General features: G+C 33.8%; 1 protein-coding gene across 3 annotated transcripts; it reads right to left on the reverse strand.

The window, feature by feature from the left end:
- Positions 1–4,296: 4,296 nt before the first annotated feature.
- Positions 4,297–11,780, reverse strand: LOC132303030 (probable alpha,alpha-trehalose-phosphate synthase [UDP-forming] 10). Of its 3 annotated transcripts, XM_059800055.1 has the most exons (6): positions 11,618–11,780; positions 11,189–11,264; positions 5,413–7,479; positions 5,054–5,324; positions 4,653–4,952; positions 4,297–4,540 (listed from the first exon to the last, which is right to left on the reverse strand). In XM_059800055.1, exons 3-6 carry the CDS (start codon positions 7,398–7,400, stop codon positions 4,535–4,537), a joined length of 2,565 nt encoding a protein of 854 aa, XP_059656038.1. In that variant the 5' UTR covers positions 7,401–7,479; positions 11,189–11,264; positions 11,618–11,780; the 3' UTR covers positions 4,297–4,534. The 3 variants fall into 3 exon arrangements, with proteins under 3 accessions (XP_059656038.1, XP_059656039.1, XP_059656037.1); XM_059800056.1 differs by having other exon boundaries at positions 4,297–4,952; positions 5,413–7,369; XM_059800054.1 differs by having other exon boundaries at positions 4,297–4,952.
- Between the last annotated feature and the right edge of the window lie 7,803 nt (positions 11,781–19,583).

Below are 19,583 nucleotides of genomic sequence, written 5' to 3' on the forward strand. Positions count from 1 at the left end.
GTCGTTCGCTACCCTCGTCACTGCTGCCTCCTGTTGTGTTGTCCCAGGAATATTCTGTCGCTGCCTCTGCCGAAATCTTCTCTGGCCATCGTCAACGTCACCACCACCGTACCTTCGCCGGAATCGTGACATCCTTACAGTCATCGTCAAATCGTTTTCGCCGGAGTAGTTGCTGGTTCAGTTCTCTTTGCTCGCCGATTCAGTCACGCCACTAATAGATGCTCATCGTTGCTGCCTCTTGTTGCATCGTTGTCGTAATATTCATTCTCTGGTCGCCGTTGTGAAGCTCTCTCTGGTCGCCGGCGTTGAATTTTCTCTGGTTGTTTGTTACAGAGCTTTTTGTTTGGGGTCTGTAATCATAATCAAACCCAGATAAAAAAAAAAAAAAGGGTCCCAAATCAAACGATACGAACCCAGATGAAGAAAAGTGGTAATCAAACGAGATGATTTTGAAATGGAATGGAATTGAATTTCATCACGAAAAGGCTCATATTTTCACAATTGGATTGTTGATATCTGAGACGAACCAAATGAAGAAAAGTTGTAATCTCTTCTGGGTGTTTGATATTTCGCCTCTTTGAATCAGTATCTGATGTGGGTGTTTTAGTTTTGCTCTGGCTCATTCTCAAAATATGTTGACAATCTTTCTCAAAAACTAGTGAACAAGATGAGTGCTCTCCTTCTATAAGGACTGGTTCGTATCGACCTTCCCTGGCTTCCGAATATATATATATATATATATATATATATATATATATATATATATCAACTACAGAGCATTCAACTTACAATCAATGGCAACTACACCATCTGGACGAGTAAGAAGGAAATCTCGTGATCCCCATTGGTTGTGTTGTACAATTCTAGCCAAATAATTGTTCGAGCCTTACATCAAACTGTGTTGGACAATTAACATGAATTTTCTAAATAATTTTTAATATAACATTTGAAATTATTATTTATTCCAATTATCATGGATTATGCCAGAATCCAGATCCGTTGAATTTCTATACATTCCCTTCATGAGATTAATATATATATATATATATGTTTCAGATGGGAATTCTGTATATATCTTTATATCTTATAGCATTAGCGACTGGTGGTCTAAAATCAAGTGTTTCAGGTTTCGGGTGATGAAAAGGAAAAGGAAAAGGCCCAAATGGCCTATTTATTTAACAGGTTCTTCTTCTTCATTAGCATAGGGACTTTGATGGTTGTCACAGTACTTGTTTACATTCAAGATGAAGTGGTTTTTAATATATTGCAGTACCCGGAAGGAGGACTAACCCTAGAGAAAAAAGGGAGAAGAGAGAGGGAGGAGGGGCAAATTAGGAATCAAAAAAGGGTAAAATAGGGTGAGGGGCAAAATGGAAATCAAAAGGGTAAAATAGGATATTTATATTTAATTTTTGTCAAAAAGTAGTGAGAATGACTTATTTGTACATTTTTTGAATTTTATGGACTAAAATACACATTTTAAAAAAGTATGGACTAGTTCTGCACAAATCTTATATATCAAAGGTTTTTTTGTATTTAACCCTTTAAAATTCGCTTAATATTTGTTTGCATATGAATATTGCGCTATTATAAAAGCAAAATTCATTATTAATAGTGATAATACTTCAATCACCAGATGGAATTGAGAAAAACATGATTGGGAAATTTTGATTATTTCAAGAAGACTTAAACTTACTTGTAGGGCTTTGTTTTGTTTTAATTTGAACTAAAATAAGTGTTTTATTGTAAAATGTTTTGAACAATAATAGGAAGCATATTTGGTAACGTCTATTTGTTGCAAGATTTTTAAAATCAAACATAAAAACATATTTGGTAAAAAAGTGTTATAAGTTTGAAAAAAAAAAATGTCATTCAAGAGTTTTTTAAAAGTAAAAATATATATATTATTGTTCATTGATACGAAACCCTATAATGCAGATAAACATAGAAAAAGACCAATTTAGTGTTTCAATTTTTACGAAAAGTATTTTTTCACTGTTCGTTGCTATAATACTTGACAAAAACAAAAACACCAAATACAAAATGCATTACCAAACAAGCCCTTATCGGTTAAAATTCACACTCCACTCTAAAATGAGGAACAATGGATTTAGGCTTTAGCATGATGGTAGCATCTTCTTTAAAAGTTTGTATATAATGAATAAAAATTCCAAATTCCATATGGTAGCTTGTGTGTGTATGTACTTGTTTTAGACGTCATTATACAATTTATACTCTACTTTCCTACAAGTACAATCCAAAAGACGGCCTAAATTTTAGGGTTTCAATCAGCTAAACCATCAAAACTTTCTCATCAAATTTGTTTGTCAATGACCTAGTAGAAACCATGACAATATGGATGGGCAATGAAAGCGACACAACGCCTATTTTATTATTATTTTTTTTCTGATTTAATTAATTGCAATGATATATACAGAAAGTTCATATTATAAGAGGGCGTTAAAGTTGTGTCCCTAGGTACCTCATTAATTATATATCACAACGATCACAAATATTTACTAAGCAAGGAATTGAGGCAAAATACTATTTTTAGATCAAATTCACTTATGTTAGTTTTGGGAGCATTGAATTGGCGTCTTAAATTTAAAATTGTATACCCGAACATGGCATCAAAGATTTTACTCAATATTAAAGAAAGGTCTTTTACCATGTAATTTGCAACCTAATGCATTTAAATCGACAATGTAATAATTGTAAGACAGTAACAAATACATATAATCTTACTCTTTCTTTCACTTCATGGACATAGTACATCCATACAATTCAATAAAATGGGGAGACACTAAGATCCGCCTAGTAAATCTACTCAATTTCGTGTCCCATCCATTGAAATTATTTTACTTTTTTTTGGAGAAACAACTATATTGAATAGTAACTGCACTTTACAATTAAAGGAACCACCAATTCCATTAATTATAGAATCGATATCAATCTTTGTCACATCACATGAACGAACAATATACGTGGGAACAGCTTCCTTCATTTGTTTCTGATGCACCACGACAGAGAAACATCTATGATTAGGATAAACTTATACCTAACTTCCTTTTTTATGCAGTAAATGCCCAGAAGAAGTTGTGGTCTCTATGCTCCTCATCTTTCAAGGGTGCCTAGTAGGCTTTGCCTACTCAAGCACAAACAGCTGTGGGGTCCACCCACATCTCTGTGGGCCCCACATCTGCTTAAATAAATAGAACACAAATAAGGTGTGGTGCTAACAAAATTCAATAAAACATGGCGCACAAGGAAACATTCTCAATTAAAAATAACCACACAGATGGATGACCCCCCTACACAAACCATTTTTTCAACCATTTATTCAGAAGTCCGAACAAATGACAAAACTTTCTTTCCTCTTAGAAAAAAGAAATCATACCATTGGAAGGTCGAGTTGAAGCAAATAAGCAGTTTCTTTGCATGCGAAACTAAGACTGTACGTATCTGATTCCTCTCAATTTTCACAATAGATTTAAGACTGCGTGTATATAATCCTTTTCAACTTTTGAAATGATGAACTGTCGTACACATGCACTTTGACCTCCGCAATGACAGTCCCTCATGAATAGTGTTTGCCCCCGACAATGCTCATGCACTGGGTTTTTCCTGTACTGCTGTCTTATCTCCGCAATGATGGGACCCTCATGAAGTGTGTTTGCCCCCTACGCTGCTCGTGCACTAAGTTTGCCCCATATTGCAGTCTTAACTCTGCAATGATGGAACCGTCATGCACTGTGTGTGCCCTTACGCTGCTCGTGCACCGTGTAAAATAGCATATATCTGATCCTCCCGAGGCTCCATGATCGCATGACCCTCATGCACTGTTTTTGCCCCCTACACTGCTCGTGCACTGGGTTTGCCCAATATTGCAATCTTACCTCCACAATGATGGAGCCCTCGTGCACTGCACTGTGTTTGCCCCTACAATGCTCGTGCACTTCTGTTTGCCCATATTGCTGCAGTCTTACCTCCGCAATGATGGAGCCCTCATGCACTGTATTTGCCCCTATGCTGCTGCTCGTAGACTGAGTTTGACCATATTGCTGATGGAGCCCTCATGCACTGTGTTTGCCCTTACACCCCCTACACTAACTTCAGAAACTGAAATCACGTTGTTAGAGTTGTCATCCGCATAGAAAATGGGTATCAAGCAAGGCCTTCGGGTAAGATAAACGGTCAGGCACAAAGAGCTGAACACTACTATTTACAAGGACACACTAGATCACCATAGTCTTCAACATAATTTATATGATTTAGCACTTAAAATGGATCAACAGATACTTTAAATCAAAATGACATTATATATGAGAGAAAAACATTGTACCTATACAAAAGAATGGTGCCTCCTAATCAATAAGGGCAGCCATTATCGCAACAACCCCAAAACTGTACTAAAAAAAAGGTAATTTTCCCCCAAAGACGCCGCCTTCGCTTCCTACACCAGAAACTGTTTCTCCTATGATCTCAACACCATCACTGTAACTTTCTCCTCTCGCCAAAATGAACTGCTAGCGGATCAAAACTGCAAGGTCAAGGTCCAATAAGGCATTAAAAGAAAATCCCCAAAGCAGAACAATGTACACATCTGCAGTCACTCCTAATGCCCAATCTTAAAAGCCGTTCTCAAATGAAACCTGGAATTGGGCTGTATGTCTAGGCTTTGGGCTTGAAGCAGCAGCAAGACCTCTAAGCAATCTCACGACGTCAGCAGAATCATCAAGATAATACTTGGCCTTGCTTGGCTTTTGTCCAACTGTGCAGGCAAAGATCTGTGGAGGAGCAGGCAGAGAGAGACCAGAAACCATGCTTAATATGCTCTCGAACATGTCTTCATCAGATCTATCGTCTCCAATGCACATTACAAAATCTGGTGCGTTCCCATCACTGACCATGGTTGAGAGAACGTTCTCCGCAACTAATCCTTTGCTTATTCCCTGCACAATGTAAGAAACCGGTAAGAAAAATTGCGCCAAACCCAAATGTGCGCGTGTGAGAGAGAGAGAGAGAGAGAGATTGGAAGGTCGGGGGTTCATACTTGTGGCATAACTTCAACAATATGCTGGCCTCTTCGAACAACTGCTGGTTCATTTGCAAGGACATTTTCCAAATGATCCAACAATTCCTTTGCTTGGCAGGACCCAAAATCTGGGTCTGCATCTTGATGGTGCCATACCAAAGCACACTCTTTAGTCTCTATGTTAGAGCCATCAGTTGTCTCCGTATATAATTTCATCACAGGTTCCACAATTTCCTTCCAGTAAAGGTCTGTTGTGGGACTGGACTCCCAGTCAGAAGTCTTACTCCATCTGCAACAAGAAAGTGCAAAATAAATTCAGGCCACAAATAAGCATTTGAAAAGGCGAGACAAACATACAGAACATGTTTCGGACTTGCCTTGTGAAGTATCCATGTTCAGCAGCTATTCCCAGCCTCTCACATGGCTCAAGCCACTCATTCAGTGAACTTCTTCCCCTCCCGCTAACTATAAACACAGTGTTCTTCGGATCGTCACACAAAGCATTCAGAACAGCAATAACTTCAGGGCTGGGTGATTTAACAATAGAGGTTTGGGGAACAACAGTACCATCATAGTCCAGAAATATTGCCCTTCTATTTGTCCTTTTATAAGCTGAGACTATGTGTTCAATAGACAATTTTCTAAAACTAGGAGAAAGTGAGACAACTCGAAAACCAAGACCTAAACCAATTCCCCAGCAGCGCTTACTATAATGATCTTTGCATGCTCTCTCCAAATCTTGCACAAAGCTGCGAGCCCAGTAAGCCACGTCATGAGAACTAACATATCGATAGTGCTTCTCATGCCGCAGTTGCTTCTCGGAATCACGCATGGAGATTGCCAAATTCAAAGCCTCGGCCACAGAATCAATATCCCATGGGTTAACCCTGATTGCTCCACTCAAAGAAGGTGAACAACCTATAAACTCAGACACAACAAGCATGCTTGTGCGAGGAGAATCCATATTCATACCCAAAGCTTCATCTATCTGTGGGGAGCCCTGCCTGCAAACTACATACTTGTAAGGGACCAAGTTCATCCCATCCCTTATGGCATTCACTATGCAACATTCTGCCATAGCATAATAGGCAGACTTTTCGGAACGAGCAACCGGACGATCAATCAGAATCACTGGCTCGTACTCAGGAGAACCATAAACCTCATTAATCCTTGTGACAGTTAAATATGTCTCCCTCTTTGCTTCTTGGACATCTTTCCCTGTGCTCCTGGCAGGATTAACTATTTGAACCAGAACTAGTTCACCTTGCAAGCCCGGGTGCTGCTGCAAGAGCTGTTCAAAGGCTAGTAGTTTCAAGCTGATGCCTTTAAATATGTCCATGTCATCAATACCAAGAATCAGCTTTTTCCCTTTAAACTGTTTCTGAATCTCTTTGACTTTATTTGATGTAGAGGGAAGATTTAATACAGATTCAAGTCTACCCATGTGAATACCTACAGGCAGGATTTTGATGTACACTGTGCGGCCAAAATAATCAAGCCCAATGTGACCACGTTTAGATTCGTAGTCCAGGCCCAGCATTCTACTGCAACATGACAGGAAGTGACGAGCATAATCAAATGTGTGAAAACCAATTAGATCACAATTCAACAATCCTTTCAGAATTTCATCTCTAACTGGCAGAGTTCGGTAAATTTCTGATGAAGGGAATGGACTGTGAAGGAAGAAACCAAGCTTGACTCGGTTAAACCGCTTCCTCAAAAATGTAGGGAGAACCATGAGATGATAATCATGAATCCAAATATAATCGTCCTCAGGATTAATAATTTCCATAACCTTATCTGCAAATATTTTATTCGCACAGACATAGGCCTGCCAAAGTGGGCGGTCAAAGCGATCACCATGATCGGGGCACATGGGTAGCATGTAATGGAAAAGAGGCCATAATTGCTGTTTACAGAATCCATGATAGAATTTTTTCTGAAGCTCATGGGGTAAAAAGGTGGGCACACAATTGAAATTGTCCAGCAGTTTCTGAGCAACTTCTTCCTCTTCACTGGCATCTACTTCAACCTTGAGACAACCCACATATATAACTTCAGTTTCAGGTGAAAAACCATCCTTCAAATGTAAAAAAAGTGCATCCTTGTCCAAACTAAAGCACCATTTGGAAGTTTCATCATCCCTTTGAGCATGCAAAGGTAACATGTTTGCCACTATAATTTTCCGCTCGCGACAAGCAGATGAAGCACCATCAGAATCCCCATCATTACAGCCATAGCCATCCAAGTCAGAGATAATCCCAGGAACGGTCATCACACGCGGAAGAACTCTTGGAGTTTGCGGAATATCCAGTAGCTCCCCGGAAGCTAAATCTGAAAAGTTTGCACATGATCTTGATGCCATGACTTGTTGAAAGAATGTCTATTTAGTCTTACAGATGATGATAAGGTTCAGTTATGCTGCAAAACAAATATCCAAGAACCTACAGGGAAAAAGTACATATGTAAAATGTATGATGACCAATTCATAACTCCGTATTTTGCACAATATATATTGTGGACTAGTTCAACCAATCACAGAAGCATTAAAAACATTGGTGTTGAAAGTTTATTCAATTGCTAGGTTATAGTATGACAGTAAGCATGCTCCGGAAATGTTGATATGAACCTTATGTTTCCATTATACAACAAATCCTTTGATACAAGGATTCCTTGATAATTTGTCATATACCCATCTTTGGCCATTGCTAAATGCAGTGGCAAAAATGCTTAGGCTTGTCACACATAACTTCAAGCTAGAGAGCAGCCAGTTTTTAGAAATTATATCACTAGTTTAGGTCTGTATCCAATTTACACTTCCAACCTTTTTTAAACTTATACGTGATGTTTATGCTCCATCACTTTAAATGAGCTTTTTCAACCTAGCACCACATAATAAAAAGTGTTCCTGAAAGCATGAACCACTTTGATAAATCACCAGCATGAATGATACTAACAAAGGATGGTTGGATTACTAATTAGGAGGCTATATGTGGTATATGACGAAGTTGACCCATCATATGATTGCTTCTCCTGAAAATTACAATTAGATTTTTTTCCAATGCGAAGTTCTTAAGTTAAATAAATAATCCAATGATGACACATTCTCCTTTACTTTTCTCAAAATGCATTGATTTCCCAATCCTACATTCAAATTAGGGTTTCCCCAGAATTATTTGCCAAAAAAGAAAAAACTCAAACTTGACTTCCAGTTCATACATTGTCAATAATTTCAAATAAACTAAATAATAATACTAATCTTTATTGCAATGTCTTAAACAGCTAAAAATCACATTAAAATAAATTATTAAGCACCATTTGACAAGATTTGAGTTATGTGCCAAGTCTTGTCAAAGAAATGGCCCTTCAACTGAAAGTAATACTCCAAATGTTGTACATCAAAATATGGCTCATATGACAGTTCAACTATACCCATGATTCCACATGAATATTTTGGAGAGGAATAGTTCCTGTGCTGGAGGGCTCAGCGCTAATTTTTCATCCTCCTTTCCTCAAAAGACCTTTGTACAAATATAATTTATAAGCAAAAATTATGGTAAATGATCTGAGATAAGAATGAATGTAATCATCCATTAAAGTCTAGGGGAAAGATGGGTTGATAAAAGTTAACTATACACTTATTTACAATCTACTGCCATGTCAACACAACATTCACACAAACAAGATAGGGGCCAATGTCAACACGACATCGACACAAACAAGATAGGGGCCAAGTATCTAATATAATCAAGTAAACACACCATGTTCACAAAAAAATTATGTTATGTATAGCCAGACCAACATGACAAGCACTAGAGACATAATTAATGGCTCCCAACCACCCACTCAAGTATCAAGTGTAAACAAGTTTCCCTTCCATTACACTTGCATAATTTACAACATTGAGATTCACATGCTCTTCTTAAAATATTATTATAAATATAACACTTCAGAAAAATGGTGATAAGAATTAAATGTCCTATATCATCAAAAAAACCAAAATAAATGTTTGTAGACGTGATATATTATAAAAGGCCTATTGAACATTTTTCATTATGCCCACCGAGTATCAGAGAGGAGCCTGACACATAATTCTTGAGTAGAGGGGGGAGGAGGAAGGGGAGGAGAGGGGAAAGAGGTGTGAGATGGATGTAGATACAGATAGGCTCACACAATATGCATGAAACGCTCCCAACAATCATAAATATAAGGGCCAAGGGGGAGCTGCCACGGTAACTGCTAAAAGGGAATGAAGTTAATGAGTTTTAAAGGAAACTGATTTGCTGCGAGCTGTTGAGTGCTGGTCTAGGTTGTTTTATCTTAAAGCCATCATATGAAACTGACTTCCAGATTCCATTTTAGTTGAATAAAAGACGTCATCACATTTCATGAAATAAAAACCAAAGATTCGCAAAAAGAAATAAATTTGAACTTTAAAATGAATAAAAAAGCAAAAAGGATAAGCCATAATTATACGTAGCCAATACGACAAAATACCATGTTTAGCCAGGCAAGGATCAGCCAGACTCCAGCTAATTTACCAAGTAATCGAAAAACAGTTTCCAAATACTGTTACCAGGTTCACCATAACTGTGCAAAACAGAGTTACATTACCTTGCAGAAACTACACTAGATTTTCCTTGCAGAATTTACCTTTCTCGACTACAACTATCCATTCTTTTAATAATGAAATAAAAATGCCTTGAAATAAAACCAAAGATTCGCGAAAAGAATCAAATTTGAAATTTGAAAATTTTTATAAAATTAAACGATAAACCATATAATTATACCCAGCCAATATGACAAAATACCATGTTTGGCTATAAATTTAAACTTTAAAATTAAAAGCAAAGGATAGAACATAATTATACCTAGCCAGTACGACAAAATACCATGTTTGGCAAGACAAGGATCTAGTGTACTCCTTGACAATACTCCAACTATTTCTTTCAGTGATAAATAATTCACCTAGTAATTGAAAAACAAATTAACAAATACTGTTACCAGGTTCACCATTACCATGCAAAACAGAGTTACATCTGGTAGAAACTACACTAGATTTTCCTGGCAGAATTTACCTTTCTTCAACGTTATAGCAACTATCCATCCTTTTACTAATGAAATTTAAATGTCTTGAAATAAAACCAAAGATTCGCGAAAAGAACCAAATTTGAAAATTGAAAAATAATAATTATGAAAAAAAAAAAAAAAAAATCAAATGATAAACCTAGCCAATACAACAAAATACCATGTTTGGCCAGGCAAGTATCGCGTGGAATCCTTGACAATTCTCCCAACATTTCTTTCAGCAATAAATAATTCATCAAGTAATCGAAATATAAATTGTTACATTTCATGAAAAAAAACCAAAGATTCACTAAAAGAACCAAATTTGATCTTAAAAAAATAAAATAAAATAAATAAAACATAATTATACACAAAAGACCATGTTTGGCCAGGCAAGGATGAGGTGGAATCCTTGACAATACTCCAAATATTTCTTTCAACAACAAATAAAGCAACAAATAATTCACCAAGTAACCAAATACTGTTACCAGGTTCACCATAACCATAACCATACGAAACAAAGTTACATTATCTTGCAGAAACTACACTACATTTCCCTTGCAGAATTTACCTTTCTTCAACCATTCTTTTTAAAATGAAATAAAACTGTCCAATGAATTGCAATTTGCTCCATCAAAGATAAATTATCTACTGTTCATATAAGGGCCGTTACCCAGTCTAAACCCGTTAATGGCCGGTCGTGCTGGTAATCTATCTACAGTGTAGATCACATTCCCAAAAACTCTCACCTGAACTAAGTAACAGTATAATTTTCTTCCAAAACCTGCATAAACTTTGTGTGTGTTTTTTTTTTTTTTTTTTTTTTTTTTTTCCCTTTTCAGTTTTTGCGGCTGAACCCACTAATTTATAGAGTTATTATATATATTTGGTGAGTAATAATAGATTTAAAATGGCAAAGTTAAGGACTATCGACACTAACAAATGAGCAAATAAGTTTTTATAAGCTTTAATGAATTCAAAATAAGAGGCAAGTATGATTGTGACCATAGGTAAAAAAAAATGACTTTAGTCAACAGAAAATGCTTTAGATCTCAATGTTGGAACACAAAAACAGAAAGAAATTACCTGAAAAACGAAATCAGACTAATCAACGACAAAACTTGTTCCAATAATCCAAGCTAAGATCGATTATTTCCTCCTCCTGTACAAGAAGAAAAAAATATTTATATATAAAAATAATAATAATAATAATAAAATAAAATTGAAAATTCAGACAACTAACACAGAGAAATAAAAAATAAAATCTAAAAATATTAAATTCATCTTCCAAAAAATAGCAAATCATTCTAATCGCTATGGTTGCTACGGAAACTGAGGAGACGAAAAGGAAAGAAATTTTTCATTCTTATGCTTCAGTCGTTCTTCATTTTCTTACCATTTCTGGGCGTTTCCTCAGCAACCAAAGGGAGCACAAGAGAATCAAAGTAAAAACTCACGCCCGCAAAACAAATATATTAAAGAGTAGATCAGGTATAATGCTTATTGTGAACTCACCGGCGAGATTCCAGCGATCGAAAACAGTTTTCTGGTCATAAACCGGCAATTCAAGACGGTGTACGGCGTTGAAAATGGCCGGAGAAGTTTTCTTCGAAGAGAGAGAGATGAGAAAGTGTAGAGAGAGAAAATTTATAGAGAGATTTGTAAGAGATGAGTCTGATAGAACTTACCGTAGTTACTTCTTAACCCTGGTTTCGGATTACGTTTCGATTGTTTGTTAGTGACTTTTACAAGGTCGTATTATCAAATGCCCTTGTATTAGGATTTTATTACTTTATTGACCTTACCCACTTCTATTCATTAATTTATTATTCCTTTGGTAAGTAGAAAAATAAAAAATTCATTACTTACATGGTTATTACTTCTATTTAAATTCTAACCTTATCAGCTTTGTGTTTCCATTTTTTTTTTTTTTTTTTTTTTTTTTTTGACATCCTATAATATTAGTTGTATTACACTAAACCGATCGTATGATTCGTATCATACATGTGAGTGATCGTGATGATCCAGTACATTATATTACTATTACAATATTTAAAATCAGAACTATATAATGATCTTAAAAATAATAATAAATAAATAAATATTAGTTTTAACATAAGAAATACAATAAATTAGTTCGGTATGTACAGATCTTTCTAACTATACTTTACTAAAATTATTTGATTAATTTGACATTTACAAAAAGATTGTGACTAACAGTTATGATTATTTTACAAGTGTGAACATATTATATATGTGAGTGATTATTGTACGACATAACATTAGCCCCGGCCCATGGTTTGCAGTATCGATTACGCGATATCGATTGCGGTCAACGTGTAATAAATTCGGACAAAGTCAGTATAAATTGATTGATGCAAATCACGTATCAAACTTGAAAAAAGGTTACATATTGGACCATACGACCTAATATATATATATATATATTGGTTATAATGCAAGAAATATAATAAAACAACTTGAAAAAAGGTTGCATATATATATATATATTGGTTATAATGCAAGAAATATAATAAAAAGATTGTGCATTTATAAAGTCGACATTCCAATCCTTATTTCTAAAATCAGGGAAGAAGATTGATCCATTAAAAACAAATATTGTATTTTGAGGCTAAATGAACCCCACAAAAATATATTAGTGTATATATATATATATATATATAAATATATATATAAACATTGTTTAATATAAATTTGAAACTTTAATATGGTTGTGGTTACAATATAGGCTATATAGAGTAGTTTACCAAGAGGGGACCCTTTCTAATGATTAAAGGAAGCATGGTTCACCTAAACGTCTAATTATTTGTTTAGATGCTAAAACCGGACTTGATTAGTCTTGATAAACTATATTATCCTCTAACACCGTGGTTTTGCTCACTTAATTAAACAATTATATGCCTTATCTGTTTGTTTATTTATTCTAATCAACAAGCTTATGTCAAACTATTGTAGATAAGAAACATTATGCCTTATAATTTGTTATCTTATTTGACTCCCCACCTAAACCTAGGTTAGGGTTGTTTCCATGCATGGGCATAGCAGCACTAGCAGGGATTTAGGAGGTAAGTTCTTGAAGTCTCGTTTTCGAATGTACTTTTGACTTAAATGGTGTATGTGTTGTGAGACCGAGACACATATTCTATAAAAAAAAATAATAATAAAAAATAAAAATAAAAATCCTAGGTTAGGGTTCAAAAAATTAGACCAAAGATTGTAGTTAATGTTATCTATGTTTTGGCTTAACAATAAACTAGCAGGAATGAGAAGATTGTTAGCATGTTTAATAATATTTTTTATTTACGTCCCACAAGAAAATAAATACACAAGACGAGAGTTTATAAAGAAAATGGATATGTAATCTAACAATTAAAGTTAATGTTATGATGACATTATATATTATGTTTGTTTGGTAGGAAGAAAAATAGATGGATGATATATTTCTATGTGAGAGATTGTATATTTTCTTCTGTTTTTTTGTTAGGAATTTATTATCTTCACTTGTCTTTTCACTTTCATTCGTCCATTATCCTTTCAATTCTCATTTCTTTCCTTATATCATCTCGGATTCTTCCTATTTTCTCTCCACACCTCTTTATTCCTTTCTATTTTCTCTCCACACGTCTTTCTTCCTTCATACCAGAACTGATATATCATGACATCAAATTCTATCCACGTCAAAACAATCAAAATTGTCGGATTCTACTACTTTTTTTTTGGCCTACTAATTCAATATCATTGAGACTATAATTATACATACACACATATGCATATATGAATTTTATCTTTCTTAAAAAACGTTTTATAGATACACATTCACATCACATAAATGGAGAATAAATAAATATAAAATAGGAAAAGAAAATTGCTAGTTTTGCACATTAAAAATGGGATGATGTTGTCTTTATGCCATAAAATAGTGTGGTCCATTTTGCAACGTTATTTATGTGGTGGGCATAAATATGCAATGCTAGTTTGGTAGTATAAACACGTTAAAAGAACAACTCAGATCGGTTAGATTATGACACAGTAACGTATGTTCATATCCAAATCATAATTATCCTCTATTTTTAAAAAAAAAAAAATTTAATGCTGAGTTTGAAAAATTAAATCACTCATGGAAAAACAATTTCATCCATTATTACCCTACCGAAAAGAAATAAATAAATCCATGGGTTATTAGTTTTAAGTTAATGATGTTATTCTTATTGTAACCGTTATATGAACATCACGTTTTATGATATTAGGTTAATGATAATGTCACGTTTTATTTTTGATGCACCGACACTGATTAAATGTTCATCTTGTGTTATGGTGACGATAGGTCGGTGAACCGTATCAGTTACCATTAGCATTTTCTTTACATTTTTAGGTTCTGTAATGGAAAGTGAAAGAAAAGTGAAGTGAATGAAAAGAAAATAGATTTTATAGCATGCATTTGGTTACTATAAAAATTTATCCAAGAAAAATATTAGTCTGTTGTACCATGGTTCAAATTGTGTTGGGGGAAGACTCGGCCAAGATAGTCTACAATAGCTGTGTTAATGTTATTGGATAGGCTTCTTACCATGTGTAATTTGCAGAGAAGAAAAGTTTGTTTGGTTTCTAGATGCACACTTTGTCAAAAGAGTTTGACACTACAGATCATGTGTTTGTTTCCTGCCCTTTCTTTCTGGAAATGGTTAGGTGGGATTCTTGGTTGGGATCTCATTAAATTTCAAGATGTGTTAACAACTTGGCACCTTTTCAATTTGATGGATAATTTATATAACAAGTCAAAACAGTTACAAAGTCTTTTTGCTGTAGGTATGTGGTACATTTGGCGGGAAAGGAACAATAGACTTCATGGTTCCATTAAGTGGTGGCAAGGACTGCCTTGCTGGAAGTGTGTTCAGAGAATTAATTTTATTGATGTTATTGTGTAATCTCTATTTTGGTATTGTGCTGTTATACTGGAAATGAGCTTATTCATTAAAGTACATACTCCTACTTTTTCTTGTTCTTTTTGTTCTATGAGGGTATGCCCTATGTGCTCCTGTATTCCGGTTTTATTTTTTGAGCTCAATACAACTTCAATTATGAAATATATATATATATATTAGTCTGTTAGTTTGGATAGCATTAAAGTGAAAAAAAAGTGATTATGCATACCAAAATTACCCTTGTAAAATAAAATGATGGATTATTAAATTCAAATATATAATTGTTTATATTCATTTTTATTATTTATATTTAGAATAACGCTTCATAATATTTACTTAGGTAAAACTAATTATTAGTTTAAGATAAACAAATTAAAAAAAAAAATTAAAAAATTAGAGATGAAGATGCAATACTCCTATTTGGGAGAAAAATAAAATATTTTACCATATAAGATATATATATATATAAGGGATTATGAGTGGCTAAAATTGCAATGTAGAACAGACGATTATAAAAAATAAAAAATTATATTTAGAAGCATGATCTATTTTGAGCAATTTTAACAAAATTATCATTGATATTTTGCGTATATAATTGTATAATTTGGAATAGAAATTATAATTGTATAATTGCGAAATTAGAATAGAAATAATTTTGGAGAGAAATTACCTTAGTATAGAAGTTGTTTTGGAAATAACTTTCCACGATTAAGTTAATTTAATCTAGGTAAAATAGAAAATACAAATAAATAAGCACATGAAAATAACTCAGGAAACTAAATTTTCCATTAAATTTCTCTTTCTATTTATCATAATTATAAAAAAATTTAAAAAATTTATCTTTTCTTTCTTTTTTAGTTGTTTCCACCAAACCAAACAAAGCCTAGGAGAATTTTGTAATAATCCAAAACTACTAAAATAAAATTAAACCAGCGCAATTTGAAAATAATAGTCATCACAGACATTAGAAAATAAAAAATTAAGGCTAAAATATTCTTTTTTGAAAAATATTTTTATTTTTTAGGTAAAATATTCTTTTATTTTTACTTTGTCAGTATTTGGCAAAGGTTTACGTCGAAATTAAGGTCGAGTCCATCAGGCGGGGCATGTAAAATAAATTGCTGAAAATTTATGGATAAATTATTTTTGCTAAATTTTAATATATTTTTTCTTTGTAAATATTTTACGACAATCAAAAAGCAGAAAATAAAAAAAATATTTTCTGAAAAATATTTTACGTCTAAACAAACATGAGCCTAAAAACAAAAACATTTTGGTAACACCTTATGTTCTAAGGTTGTCAAATTTATCAATAACTTTTGAATTAATTGTCAATTAGTACAAATTGTTAATGTAATCTTCGATTGTAATCTTTCCTATAATATTTAGTTAAATAATATTTTGATACCCAATTTTTGGGTCATTTTTAATAGTAAGTTAAACACGTGAGACACAACTTATTAATAAATCTACGTAAATTGAAGCCCTGGTTGGGGTTATTATAGTAAACGGGTACAGAAATTCAGTTTTGACTTATCTCTTGTTTTTGTAAAGTAATATTAATAAAGTATTAATAGTTGAAAATATTGATTCTACTTATTACGTACCAAATAATAAAAGAAAGGGAGAGATTTTTTTGGTGTGACCTAAATGCTCATAATTAATTGACAACTGGGGGTTAAAGATAAGATAGGTGTGTATACCTTAAAAATTGTGTGTGTGTATATATATATAATATATGTTATAAGGACCTTTTCGGTATTATTTAATAATTTAAGGGCTCCCCGACCCTCCAGCGGGAGGAGACTAACTCGGTGGGCGTGACCAAAGGGACAGCACGCCGCTGCCTCACCACCACTTCCTAGCTGGCAACCAACCAGATAAGATGAATACATACACACTTCACTCTGTGCTATCGGCCTCGATTATTCACATATTTACAACATTATCATTAGTCTTTGACATACATATATGTATATATATTAAGAATGACTTGTCTGCTTAATTTAATTAGTCCTTTCAAGACCTAAGCGTGTAACTTTGCTCCACCAGTACCACCAATTGCAAACAGGTTCGACCAGTAACGTGGAATGAAAAGACCCGGCAATATATATTCTAAATATGTTTGGAATTCAACTTTGATTATATATTAGTATATGATACTTTTATATATATATATAATTTTCCTGCATATGTACACACACAAATGAAGACTTTGCGACGTCTTAATGCACGATTTTCGAGTCCTTTCTTAATCTGAATAATTCAATAACATAACAAGATTAAGGCGTGAGTTATGACTATTGCCACGCCCACATATATAAGAGAGTTGCAATTTATAGAAAAGTTTAAGTCAACTAAATAATGTAATTTAAAAACTTGAAAAATATGCAAAAGATCCGACATTAGGTAAAAGACCTGAAGTGTGCATTCTCGGAGCGCACTCTCATTCAAATTCTCACTATTCGCTCTCGAATTCGTTCTTACTCCTACCTTATGTAATTTAGAAAAGACATCTTTTTAGAAGTATGGAATTTTTTTTTTAATTTATTGAATTAGGAGTTTACAAATTATTAGAGAATTCAAAGTGGCAAGCAAATAAATTGATTTCTTTTTATAAAAAAAAATTAATAATAATTAAAAAATATTACTAACAATCTTTGTATGGATAAGTGTATCTTGTTCCATTGAATAAAATAGTAGAAAATTATATACCATCAAAAAACTGTTAAATTACTGCTTTAGCATTATTTAATAATATAAACCAACCAACCAAACAAAAACCTAGGAACAAATAATTGTGGTATTACATGGGAAAAACAAATTAAATTAAACGGACAGTAGTGGCATGAAAGTAAATTGATTGAAAAAAAAGGGGTTAAGTATTGGACGTCCTTCAATGCGGATAATTATCATGGCGACAATGATATCGACCTTCTCCTCTCTCCCCTCTCCCCCCCCTCTCTCTCTCTCTCTCTCTCTCTCTCTATCTTCCCTCCTACAATTTTCCTCGTCCACCCACCCCCACCCTCGTACGGACAATTCCACGTGTACAAATCACATGGCCCCTACGACGGCCTGGACCAAGTGGGACCCAGCTGGGCGAGCGTTATTCTGGTCTTCTCACGTGATGGGCACGTGACTGAATGGAGAGGGGGCAGGGCATCGTGGTGGTGTGTGGGCCCGACTTTATCCAGTCGCCGCACTTCGCGGCAGCTTCTGAAACGATGGCGTGGGGAGTGGTGAAATGGCGGTTGGGAGATTGGGCTTCGTCCCTATCCAAAACCCACCCCAGTGGGCCCCATCCTTTTTTTTTCTCCTCATCTATGGAATGTTCCAAACGTATCTTTCAAGCACTCTCATATATATATATATATATATTGTCTTTCCATTTTACTTCTGGGTGCTTAAGCCCACATCACACAAAATAAATGGTGATTTGTTACGCGAAAAGCGCTAAAATTAAGTCAAATTGAGTTAGAACAAAAATTATATCCTAAAATTTTCTTGTTTAGTACTTTTCTGTTTCACTTTAATTATTCTATTTTAAAAATTGTTACTAAAAAAATATAAATTACAGTTCTCAAAACAGGACAATTAAAATAAAACAAATGGGATATTACATTCAAGTTATTATTATTTTTTAATTATATACTTATAGAATTTTACTCTTTTTGTGAGATTATTTAAAAAATTCACTATTATTCTCACTTACATAATTTTTGTGAAGCGTCCTCATTAATTCATTATGTATATATATATATATATGTGTGTGTGTGTGTATGCTATCTCTGAGTACATTCTAAGCCTTTTATATATAATATAGTCAAGCATGTATGAGTGTTAAGAGTCTCGGAGAAGGTTGGGTGCATACCGTCATATCGCCTTCCAAACTCGTCTGAATTATACATGTTGCGCCCACGTTGTATACGTATAATTTGAATGAATCATTGCACTATGCACCCGACGCACTGAATATTTATTTTAAGTATAAATAGGTATGTTTCTTTGCTTAACTTTCAAAAATATATATATAATGGAATAGGTATATCTATCTATCACATAACCAAAAGACGTACTCAAGGTATCAAATAATGAAAAAGCTTCCATATAATTGTGTTGAATACTGAATATGTACGTAGCTAAAACACTCGTGCAAGCCATGCTTCATCTCTAAGGAGATTAGGGTTATCATGTAAGGTACAAAAAGATGTTCTTTTCACTTTTTTTGATAATAATGCCTAGTTTCATTATTGTTTATCATGTGTGTTGTGTGTTCAAAATTTCAAATATAGTTTACTTGTGTATCTTTTCTTACTCTTAATTTGAAAATTTAATATATTTAGATTAATCTGTCAAAGTGAATTGTTTGATCCATAATTTTTTATGGGTTAAGACTTGCCTAGATAAGTAAGAAAATCTGAGAGGGTGATTAATTTTTACTTTATCAATCAAACAATTCACTTTAACTAATTGGTCCAACAGTCAATTTTCATTCACCTCTCATCAAAATAAAATAAAATAAAATAAAGTATTCA

The sequence above is a fragment of the Cornus florida genome, unplaced genomic scaffold, assembly GCF_030987335.1.
Source record: "Cornus florida cultivar Cherokee Brave unplaced genomic scaffold, ASM3098733v1 CherokeeBrave_3.0.0_Hap2_Chr04, whole genome shotgun sequence".
Taxonomy (NCBI): Eukaryota; Viridiplantae; Streptophyta; class Magnoliopsida; order Cornales; family Cornaceae; genus Cornus; species Cornus florida.